At 38.4% G+C, this 18,468-nt stretch overlaps 1 protein-coding gene across 3 annotated transcripts in view; it reads right to left on the bottom strand.

The window, feature by feature from the left end:
• Positions 1–15,343, bottom strand: part of TEK (TEK receptor tyrosine kinase) — a 41,146-nt gene extending 25,803 nt beyond the window's left edge. For 2 of the 3 annotated variants that reach the window (XR_009208612.1, XM_040089882.2), the window contains exons 1-2: positions 15,113–15,343; positions 3,106–3,417 (exon numbers count right to left, since the gene is read on the bottom strand). Coding sequence is in view for 2 of the 3 variants with exons in the window: in XM_040089882.2 (XP_039945816.1) it covers positions 3,106–3,417; positions 15,113–15,164 (364 nt within the window). In the remaining variant the exon portion in view is untranslated. The remainder of the gene's footprint in view (positions 1–3,105; positions 3,418–15,112) is intronic. The other variant, XM_040089883.2, reaches the window with a different exon arrangement.
• Between the last annotated feature and the right edge of the window lie 3,125 nt (positions 15,344–18,468).

Genomic DNA, 18,468 nt, shown 5'->3' with positions numbered 1-18,468 from the left:
AACAAGATAACTATTGAAAATTCACTATTCTTTGCAGGATGGAATTTCCATTCCCTTTGCTCCTCTAGTGGTGATACCTTGAGACTCTGCCACATATTTTCATTCCTTTGTAAGTCATATACAATTGATTTCAACAGGAGTCTTCCTGCTTCACATTAAGTACATGCATTTGTCATTTTACCTAAACACTGGTATCTACACTTACACTTTAGAGAAACAGAGGATTCTAAACAGGCAAAAAACCTGAAAGCAATTCCAACGTACTATCAGCTCCCAAGTTAGAAGTTATTTATTAGTAACAAACTCAAAGTGAAAATCAATATCTATTTAAGGAAAAAAAAAAAAAAATCAACAGCTTTTGCAAAAAATTAATTGTTAGCTACAAATGATCCTAAGGGGTTTAGTTGCAGTGCTTTTTGTACCAAATTTAGTGAGACAATACTAATTGTTTTAACAAGATATTAAACTTTTGTATTCCCATCAACTTTTCTTTGCATGTTAGGCTAAACTACAAGATTTTCTACAGGGTATTGTTGCAATGGAAAGGAATGCACACTCCCTGTTGGGCTCAGTTCCAACATATTTTTGATTGTGACTCGTATTACATAATTTCACATCTCAAGTGTGCCAATTCCTTATAGAGTCATAATGAACTGAGCTGCAGGACAAGTGCCATAATGCTCTACTGCTAGCATTTCCATTATTGTCCTTTTTACAGCTTTATGCTTGAGTTTCTCTGGGGAAAACTCAATCACATATATGAAAATAAACATTCATTGTGTAGAGAAATTGAATAGATTGTATTTGATTACAAGGAGAATACTCTGTGGTGTTTTATTTTAGAGATGTGTACTTATACAGAAAAAAGATCACTCCCCATAAGAAGATAAAGCATAAACTGTTCCCTCTCATTACATGTATGAATGTTACCTCTGTAACTAAAATGTTTCAGTATAAAGAATTCAGGAGAATGGGGAACTTCAGAGAGATGGAGAATGGAATTGTTACTTTCAGAATATCAGATGGTAAAATAAATCAGGAAAATGAACCTGTTATCTTTCTGTGCTACACAACAAAATTCTTCACAGTATGTTCATATTTGATAATAAGTATATAATCAGGGAGATGGCAGTTCCCACTAAGTCAGTGGGGCTACCCGAATGATTAATACTTAGTGAGCATTTCACAAGCTTATTGCCAGGAAAATGCAAAACAGTGGCTTGGCTTCCAGAAGTGCTGTTTCTTCCCTTGACTTTGGTGTCTCTAATAGGAACTGCACATTTACACTCAATTTTTGCTGTTGAAAAACATATTCTGCCTTTAAAAATTATGAAGACAACAACAGTAAAGAGGAAAAAGGTCTGTTTTCCAGATACATATGCTTTGGCAAACCTTACAATCTTTCCTTAATCTCTTTTTCCTCTTTCTGTGCACTTTAATAGCTATGAGAATTTCTGATGGACCTCTCTCACCCCCATTTTATCTGATTAGATTATATGCTTTCAATTGAGGATTTGCTAGTTTGAATTTTGTTGGTGAAAACTTTTGCAAAAAAAAAAAAAAAAAAAAAAAAATCTGAGAAAGGGATTCAAACCCAGAAATTAATCCAAGAAATCTATCAGCTGCTAGTATGAATGCTACTTCTGCCACATAAGAAGTCTTCAAAATTTGATTACTTAAAATTCACGGCTCCTAGGCCCACAGATACAAAGTGGAAAGAACTGATCGATTCAAAAGACATTCTTCCACTCATGCATGGTGCTCTACAACAGAACAGCTAGAAATGTGCTCAGCTTGCTGGCAGATTGCCACAGGCAGGGTTACATTGACATTCCATGGACTATTATCTCCTCCTCACTGCAGCCTCCTTTGAAACAATGGAGTTTTCAGTCTTCCTCACCAGAGCTTTCTTGGTGACAAATCCAATCCTTCAAAGACCACTTCTGGTCACAGAAAACCTAAGCCAAAGGAAAACGTAGGTGTCCTACTCAGCTTGCTTCCAACCTACCCATGGTCAAAGAAATAATAATAGGCACTAGCTGCAGCTCTTACAAATTAAAATATCTCCTTTTATAAATTTGTTATGTAATTTCAGGAGATAACAACAACAAAAATTACTCTTACTAAAATCTTATAAAAAAGATTAAAATTGTCAACTATCCTTACAGACCAGCTGCCATGACACAAAACATTGGCAGTACAGTAAAAACTATTTTAAATCATCTTCATTTTTGAAAATGTGATTTGCCGCAGAAAATTACTAAAAATTTCTTGTGCCTTTCTGTAGATGATGGTGATCTCTGCTTTGGAAATTGTCCCAAAAGTCTAATGATGTCCAGAAAAAAAGGGAAATTTTGAACATATGGAAATGCAATTTAATGGACCTTAGAAATCTCACCTTCTTTTCCTACTGTATCCCTACACATTTGCTTTTACTACTGTGCATAGCCTAAAACCAAAATCAAATTAATAGTAATTCTGTAATGGTTTTTTGTGAATAACCTTCTCATATTTTGGAAAAATCTGGATTTTTCTGGATTTCCTTGCCAGTACTGAGAAGGATTTTTTTTTTTTCCCCCTTCCCCCGCACATCGACACAGACTATGTAGATCTAGTGTTGCTCACCTGTAGTTTTACAAAAACTTAGGCAAGGCAATTATTTTCTAGGCTCAGGTTGCCCACTTAAGAAAGATAGAAGAGTGTTGTTTAGCTATCTACATCTCAGACCTGTCAAACATTTAAAATGGAAGCCTGTTTGAAATCAAGTGAAACCCGGTGCAGAGGTTACGCTGTATGTTATTCCATGGGGTCAGTGAGGCCACCTTATTGCTGACTGACTTTGTGTTCCTGGCAGTAGCCAGATGCAGGCAATATACTTAAAGATGTCTGACTAACTTCCACAAGGAAATGACTATTACCAACCAGTTTCTCTGCACTGTAGGGATAAAAAAAACCCATAAAGGCCTTGAACAAGTCTATTTTTATTGACTCAGGACTGCCTTGTCTCATCTCGGGCCGTGTTTGTGCCCACTCGTATCAACCAGGGGTAGCTGCCAGTCTGCAAGCAGTACCATGCCAAATTCAGAGCTGACCACTGTACTGTACCTCCCAGTGGCATCTTCATGGTATGTATCCTTTTCACCTCATCCTTGAGTTTCCCTTCACAGTAATATGCTCCAATAGTTTCACTGGCCTGTTCCCTCTTCCACACGACTGTTTTGGCTGCTGCTCTCTTGGAGTCTTCATTAACTTCCAGCGGTTCTCGGTGCTGGTTTGCTACATCGTCCTGGTCCCGGCCTATGGTGATAGACTCACGGGAACGCCATTTGGAAGTGACACATATAAGTGATGTCTCAGAGTTGCCCACCAGAGGGAAGGAATTGATCAGTATGAGGTCCAGCGCTGCTTCTACTTTACCTAAAAACAAAAAGCATCAAATGAAAAAAATTTACTGCAGAATTTGACTGTGCCAATCAAATTACCAGCTAAGTGGTTGGTATCGTGCACAGCTTTTGTGCAAAATCAGATGAACACAGATTATGTATTTTGCTACAATGACTTGAGGATTTATTTTATATGACACAAACAGATGGAATTTCCTCTTCTCAGAAAAGGCAGTAAGTCTTGCAAACGTGTTGAATTTCTTTCACGAGCTGTTGTAGAAGCTCAAGGAAAACCATAGGTTACCAAAGCAGATAGATCCGTGCATAGTTAGACATGCACATAAATGCCTCAAGTATGGTGCTTTTCTGGTAGCAGAATTGGTAGATGATAAGGTTGTCAGTTTAATAGTGTTTCCTCAATCTCCTTTAGATGGATTTAGTACATAGAACTGATGTAAAGCATTTATGACTTTCAGTTACAGGAGATGGTAGAACTTTGAACTCTGGGGATTTTTTTTCAGCTATTTTATGAATTTGGAGTAATGATGTCATAATCAGTAACATTAAGTATTTGAAGCCCTAATAGACACTGGCAAGACCCATGGTACAAAGCAACTTAGGCAAAAACAATGAGCAAGTTGGCACCACTAGTTAGGTGAAGTCAGATCTAAATCACTCAAAATTGTTTCTTTTGATCAATAGGACGGCCAGAAACACATAGAGGTGAAAATTTCTTTGAAAATGAGAGATACAAGCCTAATAAAAATATCCTCTAGCAGAATGCCACAGTTTTAGTTGTTCAAATATGCACAGTTGGAGGGAAATTCAGCTCTCCTATAATGAACAATTGGCAAATAATAGGCATTTCCCTTTATTTTTAAAGTTCAGGGTAAGGAGAAGGGAAACACTAACATTTTTCCAGCTGAAACAGGAAGAATAATTGATTTCTCTTATTCATCACATCTATTTTCCTGATTTGGATACAAGTATATTTTGTATTTACATAGAGAGACCTAATATTTAGTGCCAGTCAGCTTCCAAATGTTCTTGATGGGAAGGAAGGGGTATAGCGCTAGATAACGAAGGTCAAAAGGTCTTAGTGCTGACTGCAGTCTTTGTGTGTGTGTCTGCAGTGCTCTGGGCCAAGGGAGGAGGTCCTCCTCTGCTTTCAATGCAAGCAACCACTCTGGGGACTGAAGTATCTTGACAGCACACTGACACTCACCACACCCAACCAGTCTTCCTCAGCCACCACCCTTTCTTGTGCCAGCCCAGATAACTTGCTGTTACATAATGGAGAAATGAAACTTTCTGGAAAGGTTGCAATGAACATTAAAGCAAATAACGCATAATTGTGCAGGTCAGCAAAGTCAGGTCATCCTGCTGTACATTACAAACATTAATACTTTGAACAAAATTAAAGAGGTACATGATAGAAATGAGATCAACTCACGCATTCATTTTTACAGGGCATTTTTCTCAAGGCTCTTAGTTTCATATGAGGAACATTTGTGCTTTTACTATGAATCTAATGCATCAGCCAAAAGCAGATACAGCTCAAGAATCACACCAGTACTGAGAGCAGCTTCATTTTAGATCAGCAAGGATCACATGCCAGGTATAGATAGATATTCTTAAAATCATAAACTGCAAGATCCTGGTTTCTGCAATTTTTTGAGAAACTCAGAATCAAATCTGGATTCAAATTCTGTGACTTGACATGACTTTCTGCATTGAGGTCAGGCCCAGTGTTAGAGAGCAGAAATGAAATATTTCGATATTTCTTCCTGGCATCCACAGGACACAGAGGTGTAGGCCTAAGGGCCTGGTGTCCTTCAGAGGACAGCTGGTCATCCAGGGCTCTAGTTCCATTTTCCCTAGGATTTCTCTGTTCCTCTGACTTCCACCAAAGATTGAAAAGTGAAAATAATATCTCTTTCCTCCCCTGCATCTCAAACTTTTAATACTCTAAGAAAAAGCAGTAGAAGTCTGAATTTTGAGGACCAGCTTTCATGCTGCCTTTGATCCATATGCAAAGCAACATTCTACCAGATTTGGGGCATTTGCTGCATATTTTGTTCCTTGTAGTAATAAAAATCATGCAATAAATGTGTAGAGCATATAGACATATTGCTTTTTAAACTTGAGAATATTCTGAGTGAATCAAAATCTAGCCACTAGTGAATGGATAGTGTTCTGATTCATTCTATAGATAGGTGGCTTTTTGTCATATTAAACATTGCAGGGTAGCTCAGACATCTCAATGAGGCAGGTGGAACACAGAGAGAGTTTCTTCCCAGGGAAACATAAAGTATTTGTGCCTGTGAAAGGAATTTACATCTATGTGTAAGTACAGAATTATATGTCAAGCGTGATTTTTGCAGCTAAGGTTTCACAGCTGCATGCAGAAACTAAAATAGTGGAAGTTTTTCAGTAAGTGAAGCTATGCTTTAGACAAAGTCCGAAAAATTTTTTTAAAAGGGCATTTTTGCAATTTAAGGCCTTGGAGGTGATAGTAATGTTTTCTTTGACTCCACTGGGTGGGGATTCCTACAGCATCTCTTTATGGTAATGCAATTTCAAATAAACTAACTGTTCTTTTTATAAAGGAACTTACCTAGTCTAGCAAAATTTAGGTAAATCATATCTTAGATGTTAATGAAGGCTTTGAGTAGGTAAGAACTCAAATAAGGACAATAGAATTTAGCTCTGAGAAAAGCACAAAGAATAGAGACAGGAAGCAGCCTACCTCAGCAGCAGAGACAACCCTCTGTGCTGCCTCGAAAACGTCTTTTCAGTCCTGCCCTGGTCCTTGAAGAACAGACCTTATCATGAAGGCAATTTGCTGTGTGCACAAATAGATTTTGAGAAGAGAAAGCACCTGCAGAAGGCTAATGCTGTAAATGGGAAATACCACTCAAGGAAGAACCATTGCCAAGAATTTGTACATCACTCACAGTGATGCAATGCTTTGATTCTTTCTAGGACAGTGAAAATGGCATCTTCTAAAGAAGTTTAAATAACAGGACACTGACTATAGCCCAGACAGCAAAATGAATGGAGGAAAACACTTTGCAGCTCCTCTTGGCTGACTCCAAATTACAGGCTTGTCCTCTCTCTTGCTGGTACTCAGCTGCATCTTTCACAACTTTTCATTTACAGATTTGCATTACAGATTTTCAAATTAGAGATTTCTGCAGCCTAGAGAGCTATTAGTTATCCTGTGCTGCATCCAATGCAGTGCAGCCAGCAGGGCAAGTGAGGGGATTCATCCACCTCTGAGGTCCCAGCACAGGAAGGACATGGACCTATAGAAACAGGTTCAGAAGAGGTTACACAGATGATGGAGTGCTGGAGCACCTCTCCTATGAGGAAAGGCTGTGAGAGTTGGGACTGTTTAGCATGGAGAAGAGATGACTCCAGGGAGTTATTACAGCACCTTCCAGTTCCTAAAGGGGCTACAAGAAAGTTGGGGAGGGACTTTTGTCAAGGGCATGAAGTGGTAGAATAAGGGCTTGAAACAACAAGAGGGTCAATTTAGATTAGATATAATGAAGGAATTTTTCACAATGAGGGAGGTGAATCACTGGAACAGGCCACCCAGAGTTGTGGATGCCTCATGACTAGAAGTGTTCAAGGCCAGGCTGGGTGGAGTAGCCTGGTCTAAACAGAGGTGCTCCTATCCACAGCAGTGAGATTGGAACTAGATTACCTTAAAAAGCTCCATTTCAACTAAAATTATTTTATGATTCTATTATATTCACCAGGAGAAGCTGTGCTAAACAGAGAATAAATTTTTCATGCTGTGTCTGTAGTCCCTGCGTGTTCTTATTCCTTACCAAAATGCCATCCATACACTCACAGTCATCATGTTTTCTGTGCTGCACTGCACCAGCAGAACTCAGTTAGGATCAGCTGAAAGAAACAGTTCTCAGAAATTGCCTGGAACATGTCCCAGACACAGTTCTACTCAAAGAGCAAGCAAGTCTCTGACAAAGATTAAAATATCATTGCTCTAGATCATTACTGGTACTAGACGCTAGGGTTCATGAGTAAATGTGGCAATCTTGAGCTGAGAGAGTTTAATGACATAGATGAGTACACACAGCAACTCTTAGGAGAAAAGTGTTGATTTGTCCTTTCCTCTGACAGTCCCTGCCCATATACTTCCAGATTTTCGCTAGTAACCCTTGACTTGTCTCCAGGAAAACATGGGAAAATTCTAGGCATTTTCTACTTAGTGTGAGACCTTTGCAAAGTTGTCTGTTATTTGGAAAAAAAATGTTCAACACAATGGCTTATGCTCCTCTTCCACAGCAAGCAGCCAGAATTTTTATCTCCGTCACAGGATAACCACACCTCACTGTCCTTCAAAGTGCATATAATATGGACACAGGTCATATTTGCAAGGGATATTGAGAATTCGAAGTTCTGAGGAAAGCTTTAGTTGTTAATACTGATTGGTAGCGGAAACAAGGAAATTGTTTAGACATTACACACCTAAAGATGCATTTATTTCCTCATATTTATAGAGCTTTATTACTGATTGCTTCAAGTGACTGTAAGGAGGAAGTCCTCCTCCTGGCATTTGGAGTATAATAGAGGAAGGTGAAAATCTGTTGCAAGAGGTAAGCAGAAAGATTAATAGTTTTAATCTACTATTTAAGAGAAGATGAAAGGGCAGAAAATTCCAGTAAATTCCACGCCATTTTTCACCAGGTGAAGCAAAGAATAGATGTAATACTTAATGCTTATATAGTTCTTTTTCTTTTACTGTTATTTCTTGGAACACAAATTATTCCTGCTATTAAGAGTCTGGGAACAGGAATATAAAACATATAGATACTATATTGGCAGGAAAAAAGTAGAATTCGTGCTTAGTTTTGGTGTTATGCTTAGAGTGAAACAGTCAGTTCCATATGATGCTCACCGCAGGATTTAAAAATAATTTAGAGACTGGTGAAAGCATATGCCCCAAAATTTTAAGCTATCAGTCCTTCTTCCTGCAAGTTTATTAAAATATAACAGTGAGCACTCCTTCTGCTTGATGTAATAAGTTTTTGATTTAGAACAAACCCAACTTGCTAAAGAGCCTAAACCTCAGTATTTCTCATTGTGTTTTGTTTTGGCGTTATAACTTCAGCTGTACCTTCTCCAGTTTTATTTTTTGTTATAAAACAATGTACCAGATTAAAAGAAATAAATTAATCTATTTAGAAATACAAATGGCAACTATACAAGCAATTTTGCTGAGGAAGTATAGCATTTTATTAATTCTTGGGGAAATACTGAATAAAAACAGATTTTTTAAAAAATAAACTAATTAGACAATGTGGAAGATAATCAGGCTGGAAAGAATGCAAATTAAATATGAAGAAATAAATAAGAGAAAGCAAATAAACATGTCTCCTCTTCCAAAAAGTAAAAAATAAAGTACTCCTTATTTAATATTAAAGCCAGTCAGAAATGAACCCAAAACATTAACTGTTTAGGCATATTTTTCATAGGGAGAGTAGAACATACACCAAGCCAGAATCTGGAAATTTTGAGGTTTTTTTTCCTGGGCTCTAAACACTTTTATAATTTCTGGTTCATTCTCTAAAAAGTAAATAATCCAGCGGGCTTTGAAATCATGTATTCATTTTTATGGGTTCAGTCATCTTTAAGTGTCCTGGAAATTTTATCTGGCATGCAAAGATAGCAGCAGCTCAGGTAATTTCTCCCAGTGAGTTAGATTCTCTTCTGACAGCTCATTCCTCCTCAGGAAAACAAGGCTGACATTATTATTGTCCAAAGAGAATAAGACTCTCTACCATACAACTAGAACAGCAGGGATGAAAAAAATACAGAAATGCTCTTGGAAAACATCTGAAAAATGAGCTAACAACCAGGTTTCCCAATAAAACCTTTTTTGTTGTTTATGTAAAGAATCTTCTTGTTGTATTTTACATGATGCTACTTTGCAGCTGTGGGATGTGTCACTGTTCCAATACCAAGACCACTTGCCCTCAGAAACAGGGCACTATTTGTGGGGGGAAGGTATTGTGAAATTAATAAGAGCTGAAAAATAACTGACAGGCTATCACTATGCTACTAAGCAGTAGTGGAAAGACCAGAGCACATGTGTGGAAAAAAAAATAGTTTTTCAAATCTATGAGGGCTGCCTATCTCAGTATCTGCTCATCTCTCTTTGGGTACCTCTAATGCAGCTGAAGGAAATGCCGCAGCCTTCTTGTTTTCTTTGCATGTCAGTTGTTTCACAACCTGGTCAAACAATCTTTTAAGATGAAAAAGCCAGAAGCCATATAGTGCTGCAGCTTGGTTGGGATTTCCAGGGGAGAAGCCATGCCTAAATATGTTTTTGAGTGTGCATGTGTGTGTTGTGAGCAACCAAAACACAAGGAAGAGATCAAAACATGGTTTGTCATGATTTCTCCTCAGGCCTGGTTGACCACAAGTGAGTAAAGTGGAAAACAACATATCAGCAGCAATGGTTATTTGAAAAACTAGATGACAGTATGCCAGATAATGCTGAAAATGCTGAAGAGGGTGAGGAATGTGGGAAAGCTCCAGCAGGAGCTTGTAGTTCAGGTGCATCTGGTTGGATATGCAGCCAGCAAAATATGGGTATCATATCATCAAGAGTGTATGTGCACATCAAAATAAAGATGTCCATAACAAGGCTGGCCCTTGTCAGTCGCATTATGAAGCTCGTATTTGTACTGCAAGTGTTTACTGTTTGTTGTATGTGGGCATGTGCCAAGCCGAAGTAGGTAAAATAACACAGGTAAGAAATTAGTCAATGCATAATATAAGCATAAGGTTGGCTGTTTGTGAGCACAGACTGCTGGGAGAACACATTCTAATATGCTCTTGTCTGTACAGAAGAGCACCCTCACTTTGCCGCTTACTGATTTTTCTGACTTAAGTAGCTGGGAGGTGCTTCTGGTGCTAAGCATACTTGGTGACTAAAGATGTCAAGGCTCCTGACCAGTAGCTTGTCTGTGATGAACAGCCAGGAAATAACACAAGGGAAAATCATCAGCACAATCAGAAGTGCATTAGAACTGCATTGTCAAGGAAGGCTTGTTATACTCCAAAGGAGAAAGTAACTAAGCCACTTCATTAGTCACGCTAACAGTGCAAAAAAACCCACCAAAAAAAACCCGCAAAAAAAAAAAAAAAAACAAAAAAAAAACAGCCTCGAAGTAAAAAGTTTGCATTTCTGAAAAGAGAAATGTAATTTGTTAATGTATCTTTCAAGAATCCTTCAGAACTTAGTAAATGCCTAATATGTTTACACCCTAAAGGGGTCAGTAGTTCCAAGTGATGAATTACAAAGTGTATTTTGATAGCTTTTAAACTTCTTTAAGATATGACCCTTGTTTAACAGTTGGAGAACCGTTATCAAATCTGTAATATAAACAGTAGGTATTTTAAACTCTCTATAAAAAATTATCTATTTTAGACATGGGTTTTTCTTTGCTGTGTGCCTCCACTGAAACCACAGTGGAACAGCATCCTAAATATGATCTACCAGCACAGGATAAAGACTATCTTTGGAGGGCAGTTCTTTGCTGCAGATTCTCTAAGATTTTCATCCCTCCACTCCCAGAAAGATCTTAGAGAGGGACCTGCTCATGGAACTAAATCAGTTTCACACAAATAGCAGGTGCATTCATTTTTGTTTCATTGCTCCTGTGCCTACCCAACAGCCTTCACACCACCATGACTTCTTGGTCTTCCAAAAGAGCTGAACAGGGTTTTTTGTTTGTTTAAGAGATAGGTCTAGGCCAAGCATGCTTGCGTATGTGACTAATATAGAGCCAGTTTCCAGCCCAGGTAATTTTCATTGTGAGCACATGAAGGACCAACTGCATCTCCCCTGCCTTAGAGACAGGTGCTCAGTGACAGTCAGTATCTATGACTTCTATTCTCCCTCCTGTACAGTAAAGCCTTCCAGATAAAAATTTTGTGGGTATCAGAAAATCTGTGCAAAATATTCCAATATCAGTTTTCCCTTAAACAAAAATTCAGCAAAAAGTAATCTACCCATCTTAATAATTACGAAGTATGAAAACTATGTAATACATGTGTGTTCATATATCTATATATGAAAACTGTATCTAAAACAACGGCATAGTTACATTACACTACATTTACAAATGTAGTGTGGTTTCATTTTACCTTTTCTGTTGCATTGTATGGCAAAGGACACATTGTTATGCCTTTCAGAGCTGATTCCTTTGGTCCTGATGTAATCTCTTTTCACTCCTGACTACTCCCAGCTGTTGAAATTACCTTTGGGAGCACAAGCTTCCTGAGAGCTACTCTGCATCTAGTAGGCATGAACCAGGCACAGTATGGCAGGCAGATGCAATTTCAGGGTCTCACAAATCAAATACACTTCAGGAATAAAAGGTGAATTTCTTTAAAATTCCTCTAAGTCACATTAACAGTTTGATAGTTTATGTGTCAGAAAGGTTGTGCATCAGTGCAATGTCTGGTCATGTGACAAATGCCTGATAATAAAACCTCACAGTTATAGTTATGAAATACCTGAGATTAAAAGGTCAGAAGAGGTTTTCCTTCATTTCTTTGTGAAAAGTTCAAAACTCCAGCACTCATACGACACGCTGAAGTTCAGGTGACACTTTGATTTGACAATGGACTATTTGAAGATGTTCACAGAGGCCTAGTCCCTTTAATTATGGGAAGAATGACATCCCTATTTGCTGTCACAGGCATGGATTAACCACTGGTTAATACAGGTTTTCTTTTGGTAGAGTTAAGCTTCAAAAGAGAAATAAAAGTCTTGAAACAGAATTGTGAGAACTTTCCAATCCAACTAAAATTTTTGACTTGCCATTTTGAAAAGCCTACAGCATTATAAAGGAGTCTGTGTGTCTGGTATTGCATGTTAAAAGCTGTTCAACGTTCCAAATATGAAAATGAGCCATATAATAATGATAATTTAGATTTTTTTCATAAACCTAGTGATCCCAAAGAAAATGCAGCCATCAACATAGATGACAGAGAGCTATTGAATGTTACTGCACTGGTTTGCTCCACTGTTACCTTTTTTCTAAAAAGGCTATTATAATCTTTTGAGTCTTTTACCATATATGGGTCCAATAGCTAAATCAGAAAAAAATCCCATATTTCTAAGATTATTTGCAGTGCAAAACTGTAGCACAGAAAATTCTGTCTTGGAGAATGGTGACATTTGACATTTGATATATTTGTTTCTGATTTTTTGAAAATAGAAATAGTTGAAGAAGTGCTCTTGAAGCTAATTGTCATTGTTGCTGGTTTTCACCAATCCTTTACTGATGGTGACCATCTTGCAAAAATAAGGCTCACACTTGAACATTTCTGAGAGTTAGCTCACTGTGAGAAACTGCAAGCATGTTTCTAGATCATCTCAGGATACCTGAGAATGCCAAAGGCATTTCTGAGGCAAAATGTAAGTTGTGACTTGCCTTTAGAGGAATAACTAAATGTGCAGCTCTTTGGTCAGAACTCAACAGACTGAACCTAGCCACAGGCTTGACATTTGAATCCATACTTCAGGATAGATGTCAGCATAATTTTGCTAGTCTAAAATGTAAGGGACATAAACAACCAAAAGAAAAAACATCAGGTGATACTCAGTCTAGTCTGAAGAATCCCAGCAGGATTAAATTCAACTCCTTATCAGTTTAATTGAACATTTTCTGTGGAATGCACAGAGCACAAAAGTGAGCATTTGTGTATACTTTGAGTGCCACCTTCCAAACTGGATCAGCCATAGCTGCTAATGGAGTACTGTTATTAAAAAGACATCAAATCAAAGACCATTTCTCCTAATGGGAGCCAAGTCAGTGGATTTCACCTTGGAAAAGGGTGGAGTGGATTTTGTGCCTACCCAGCAACACACCCAGAGAAGCCCACAATCATCAGGGACAAGGTTAAGCCAGTTCAGTGTCTGTGCTGAGTGTAGACCTTCCCCTGCTCAGGGAATGTCATTCCTGCTTTCCTGAACTCCGCCTGCAGTATCTAGAGGAAAGCAGGCTCGCATTGTCTTCCACTGCTTGCCCCAGGAAACATGATATCATTCTCAAACAAAAGCGGGAAAGCTGACAGATCTATTGAGATGGGTGTGACTACAGCACACACCTAGCTTTTCAGCCCCTGTGGAAAATGCAGTGACTGGCAGCTCATCGGTGCTGGACTGTCTGTGCTCTCCACATTCTTATAGCTAATCTCTGCAAATGACTTGTTTCTCCTGTACTTGTGACTTAATGAACATTGTTGCTGTCTGGGTCAAATAGGTATGTGACACCATGAAGAGAAACAGGAGGGACAAGGAAAAAAGTTGGAATAACTGGACTTTCTTTTCTTCTCCATCCATAATGCTTACAGTACCAGATATTTCCAAAAAGTGTAAAGCTGGAAGTGATCTGAGGACTAAATAGCATGTGCATCTAAACAATCAAGAAATTGAAGCCACAGAAGAGGAACTGGTAATAACAATATGCAGCCTATTACAGCAATTGCTAGATAAGAATATTTCCAAACACGATTTCAACAAACTTTTTCTTTTTTTTTTTTTTTTCTGTCTGCATTAACCTCTAGCCTTTTATAGATGCCAAAAGTAACATCTCAAGCTCATAATTTTATTGTTAACAGCTGTTAGCATGCTGCTAATCAGGATGATTTGTGCAAAGCAATTGTGAAGAAAGTTACATGGAAATTAGGACTTCTGCCTTTTATTGCTACTTTCTGGTTTTCATTGCAGGACAATTTGCAGTTCTACAGCATATTACATTTTTTTCTGTGAGGTGGACTGGAACAACCTACATATATCTCAATACAATGGTCAAAGGTGAGTTAAGAACCTAAGGTTATCATGTGACTTGTATTTTTCTTTTACAGATTTTTACAGAAGAAACTGACTAGAAAATCAAAATGAGGATTGTAGAAGTGATACTCAAATGTGGAGCAGCTTTGAATCTGATGGCAGGAGAACAATCTTCCTAAGGGCTCTGCATGTGATAGGTTCAGCAATGTGTCTCATGCTGAAATTACTGTAAACTAAATTTGAATTAGTATAATATTTCTGTATACCTTTCTACTGAACTCTCTTATGATAAGTTCGGATTTGCTGAACTAATGAGATTTGCTGCTAATACTATATAACCATATTTGAAATGTTTTTACTTGATCTTGTATTTTTTCCCTTTTTTTGTTCACTGACTTTCATCTAAATTCCACTCGTGGAATCTTGTCTAAAATCAGATACTGGAATAGCTACACACATCGAGTGTACAGCTAGTTCATAAAGTCAGTCACAGAAGGAATCGACATTTAATCTGTATTTAGAACAGATGTCTTAGGGAAAGACACTAATGGTTTCAAAGTTAGCTGTTTGAAAAAATCAGTACCGTTAGACAGAAGAAAAAAACCCTGCTGCAACAGTGTCAACAAACAACTTCAACACTAAAAAGCCTCAGCAATGGATCCTACATGTAGTTAAACCAACCCCAGTTGCCTGGCCCCAGTCCTGCCCTCACTCGCTGTAAGAGCTCTGCACAGAGAAGTGGACTCACTGAAACAAACATTAGTACTTAAATCAGTAAAGGTAAACCCTGGAGTGAAGGGTAGACAGTCAAAGGGTAGGTGCATTCCCTGTTAAAAACAAAGAAAACCATGACAGGTCCATTACAGCTATTAAAGCCAAAGTTTACCTGAAATCAACAGGCTGAATCCATAGAGAACTAGATGTGCTAGAGGGTCCATGCTTTCCAAAGTATATCCATCCAGTTCTTACAGTTGCTCATGCAGTATCCTTTCCCTGGGTAGACCTTTAGCAGTTACTCTTGTCCTGCATGGTATGCTGTTTACAAGTCACAGGCAAGAAATCAGAGCACTGGCGCAGGCTGGAACAGTCTCATTGCCGTCTGAGTACAGGGAGTTTAAGTTCCTTTTTCCTGTTTCCTTTGTAGATTAGGATGGGAAAGGCAGGATCTTAAAGGCATTTTTGTATCAGCAGGACTGCAGGGCAGTACAAATCCTGTCCATCCAGCGATATAGCAAAACAAATATCTGGAGCTGCTGGAGAAGCAGGGGACTGCTGCTGTTCACAGTCAGCAGAATAGGAACAATGATCGCATCCTCCAATAAGCTGGAGAGTGCAAGTAAAACATCCTCCACCTAGGTACAGTAGGTGGAAAGTGTTATTATCTCCTTCTTGAAGTTCAGGTCTGCTAACTTCTCAGTATGCTTTTCCCTTATTTATTTAGTTTATTTTAGTTTATATTTATTTATTTTAGTTTATTTTATTCTCAGTGTTTTCCCTTATTTATTTAATCCACATGTAAGCTGCTGGCTGCAATGCATTTCTGCACACGATAATGAAAATGTGAAGTAAACAGTAAGAGAGCAACCAGCTGAATCCAGTGTAGACCAAAGCCATCCACAATCCAGCAAACTACTCCCTTAGTCATGTGTTTTATTGGAAACAATTTTTCTTTACATTTGACAATTAGAAACAGACTGAAAACTTGCTGCAATAATTAATCTCACACAGAGTTATTATGACTTCAGTGGGATTAAAATGCCTGCATCACTCAGGGAGGTCTTGAAACTAGGAAGCCAAAACAAAACACAAAGAAAAAATACAAAGAAAAAGCAGAAAAAATTAAATTAAAGGAAAGGCAGCACTCAAATATATAAACAGAACTGAAAATAAAGAACAATCTTATTTACCACTTGACTAAATATGATCTGTGGCAATATAAAATTTGGAAGTTCTATAGTCCTGCCAAGATACCAACAGCCAGAATCACTTTTATGGAAGTACAGAAAAAGGAATGTTCAGCATAATTTTGGAAATGAGGTATGGGTTTATCTTACTTTGATTAATTTCCTTTTAGCCTTTGCTTGCAGTGTGGATTTCACAGAGGAAGTCCCTCACACCTAAGATCTATTGCCATGTGGAGAGAAGGGTTACAACCACAGCAAATGGGGAGGCAGCAGCCCAGAGTTCCTTATATGTGTCCCTCCTGTCCCTCCATATAACTGAAAGCCAAACCAAGTACAAATTTATACTGAAAATACTCTTTGAGTGCAAAATATAATATGAGGTACAAACACTACTAAAATTCCTTTTTGATGCTTAAAGGAGACAGAATATAAGATATTTATGTGGTTTGGTTCCAGAGTAAATAAAAACAAAACAAAACAAACAAACAAACAAAAAACCCCCACATATACTTTGTCCATTTTAGATCTTGGAAAATATCTATTCTTTCTCTACTCTTAGATTTGAAGCATCAGTGATTATCCCTTCCCAACTGCACCTCAGCTTTTATAAACCTGCAAGTAGAGATCCCTCCAATATCAGAATACCTACTGCATTAGCAGATATTAAATATTATCATATATCCTCTCTAGTAGATAACTCTGTTTTGCTGCTCATTAAACCTGTTTATAATCCTTGATTATAAAATAATCATCAATTATTTTTTAATGTCTTTTGTTTTGTTGAGGGATGGGAAGCAGGGAGAAAGGTGAGGGGAGTTAAGCAAATGCAGTCAAAGTTGTGGATCTTCAGATTGATATTGTAATTTTAGAGGAGTGTTTAAAGTTTTCACTTAAATTTCACTTTGCTGCTGCAAAGAGGAAAAAAAAATTCTTGCTGTATATACAAAGCAATGTTCCTGATACTGATTTTGCTGTATGAAAAATGGGCCAGGTGAGCTGTTCCTTCTTTTTTGAAGAACCAACTTGTGCTTACTGGTCACTTCATCTGCCATGATGACAAGGTAGTTATTTATCTCCAGGACAGAGTGGACAGCCTGAACATGCAACAGTCCACAAATACAAGAAGGTTGCTTGTTGTAATGTATAAATATTGTGTTTTATCTGATTTGCAATCACATGGTTTGTCCTTGCTCAGCTGTAACCCAACTCTGTTCCCCGCACACTTTATCCCTGATTGGGTAGTGGTTTGGTTTGTCCCTGCCTCTGGCCCTGCCCCCTGGGGAAAAAGGCCCCGTACGGGCAGGGCCGAGGGCTCTCTGGCCCCGGCAAGCTATTGGGAAGATCTCCAGCCAAGCAGGGCAGGACTGGAAAATAAAACAATATTTTCCCTCCTGGACAAAGAGCAGGCTCTTTCTTTTTGCCATCGGCGATCATCTGGTCATCTAGTCTCGCGAAGCAATACCACAACTGGCGCCTTACGTGCAGCTCAAAGCCACAAAAGGTTCCCAAACAGCTGGAAGAACCACTCGGGGAGCACATGGCCGAGGAATCCCACGCAGAGACAGACCTGTCAAGCTTGGCGTTCGCTGTGGAGTCTCTGAAACACAGGATTCCACAGGCAGGGCTGCAGTTTACTCCTTTGGACTCAAAAATCCATCAGAATGCTGCGAAGAAGCCCTCGACCAGCTGCTCCCAGAGAAAGTGACCACATGTTCGTGGAAAGTTGATCCTGGGATCAGAGACTGGAAGCTCTTTTTGCACCAAAAAGGGTCAGTCTCAGGCAAAAGGAGTAATTGGGAAAGAAAGGGAAGGAACGCTGGATTTTCGGTGAGTAGCACTTTCGGGTTTTTAAGGGAAAATCTTTCTAAGGAGCATTGAACCTCAGAGAAAAGAGTTTTTCCTTTCGCAGAAGGTTTTTGCTTTCAGAGTAAAAAAGCCCTCAAAGTGCTTTCTTTCGGCAGCCTAGGGGTGGGTGGAAAAGGAAACTGCTTCCCCTTTTTGGCTTTTTTTCTCTCCAGCGAGTTTTTTTTTCCTTTCGGTTTCGCAGTCACAATTAAAGGGGACATAGAAACTTAAAATCTGAGCCAAAAATGGGTGCTAGGCTATCTGTGTCTCAAAAAAGAGCCTATTATCAGATTTTAGGTGCCTCAGACGATGGGAAAACCCATTTTTCCAAGAAACAATTAAAATTTTTCCCTCAGTGGTTATTTGCTCAATTTCCAGATGTGTCATCTGAGTAAATAAGCTCCCCAGAATTTTGGGAAGTTGTTGTAAAAAAATTGTCTCAATCAAGCTACCCTAATGATAAAAAAAAAAAAAAGCAAATTTTGCTCTTTGG

Source organism: Hirundo rustica, chromosome Z (assembly GCF_015227805.2).
Source record: "Hirundo rustica isolate bHirRus1 chromosome Z, bHirRus1.pri.v3, whole genome shotgun sequence".
Taxonomy (NCBI): Eukaryota; Metazoa; Chordata; class Aves; order Passeriformes; family Hirundinidae; genus Hirundo; species Hirundo rustica.
The sequence above is the reverse complement of the archived record's forward strand: the minus strand, read 5'-3'. Positions and strand labels throughout refer to the sequence as shown.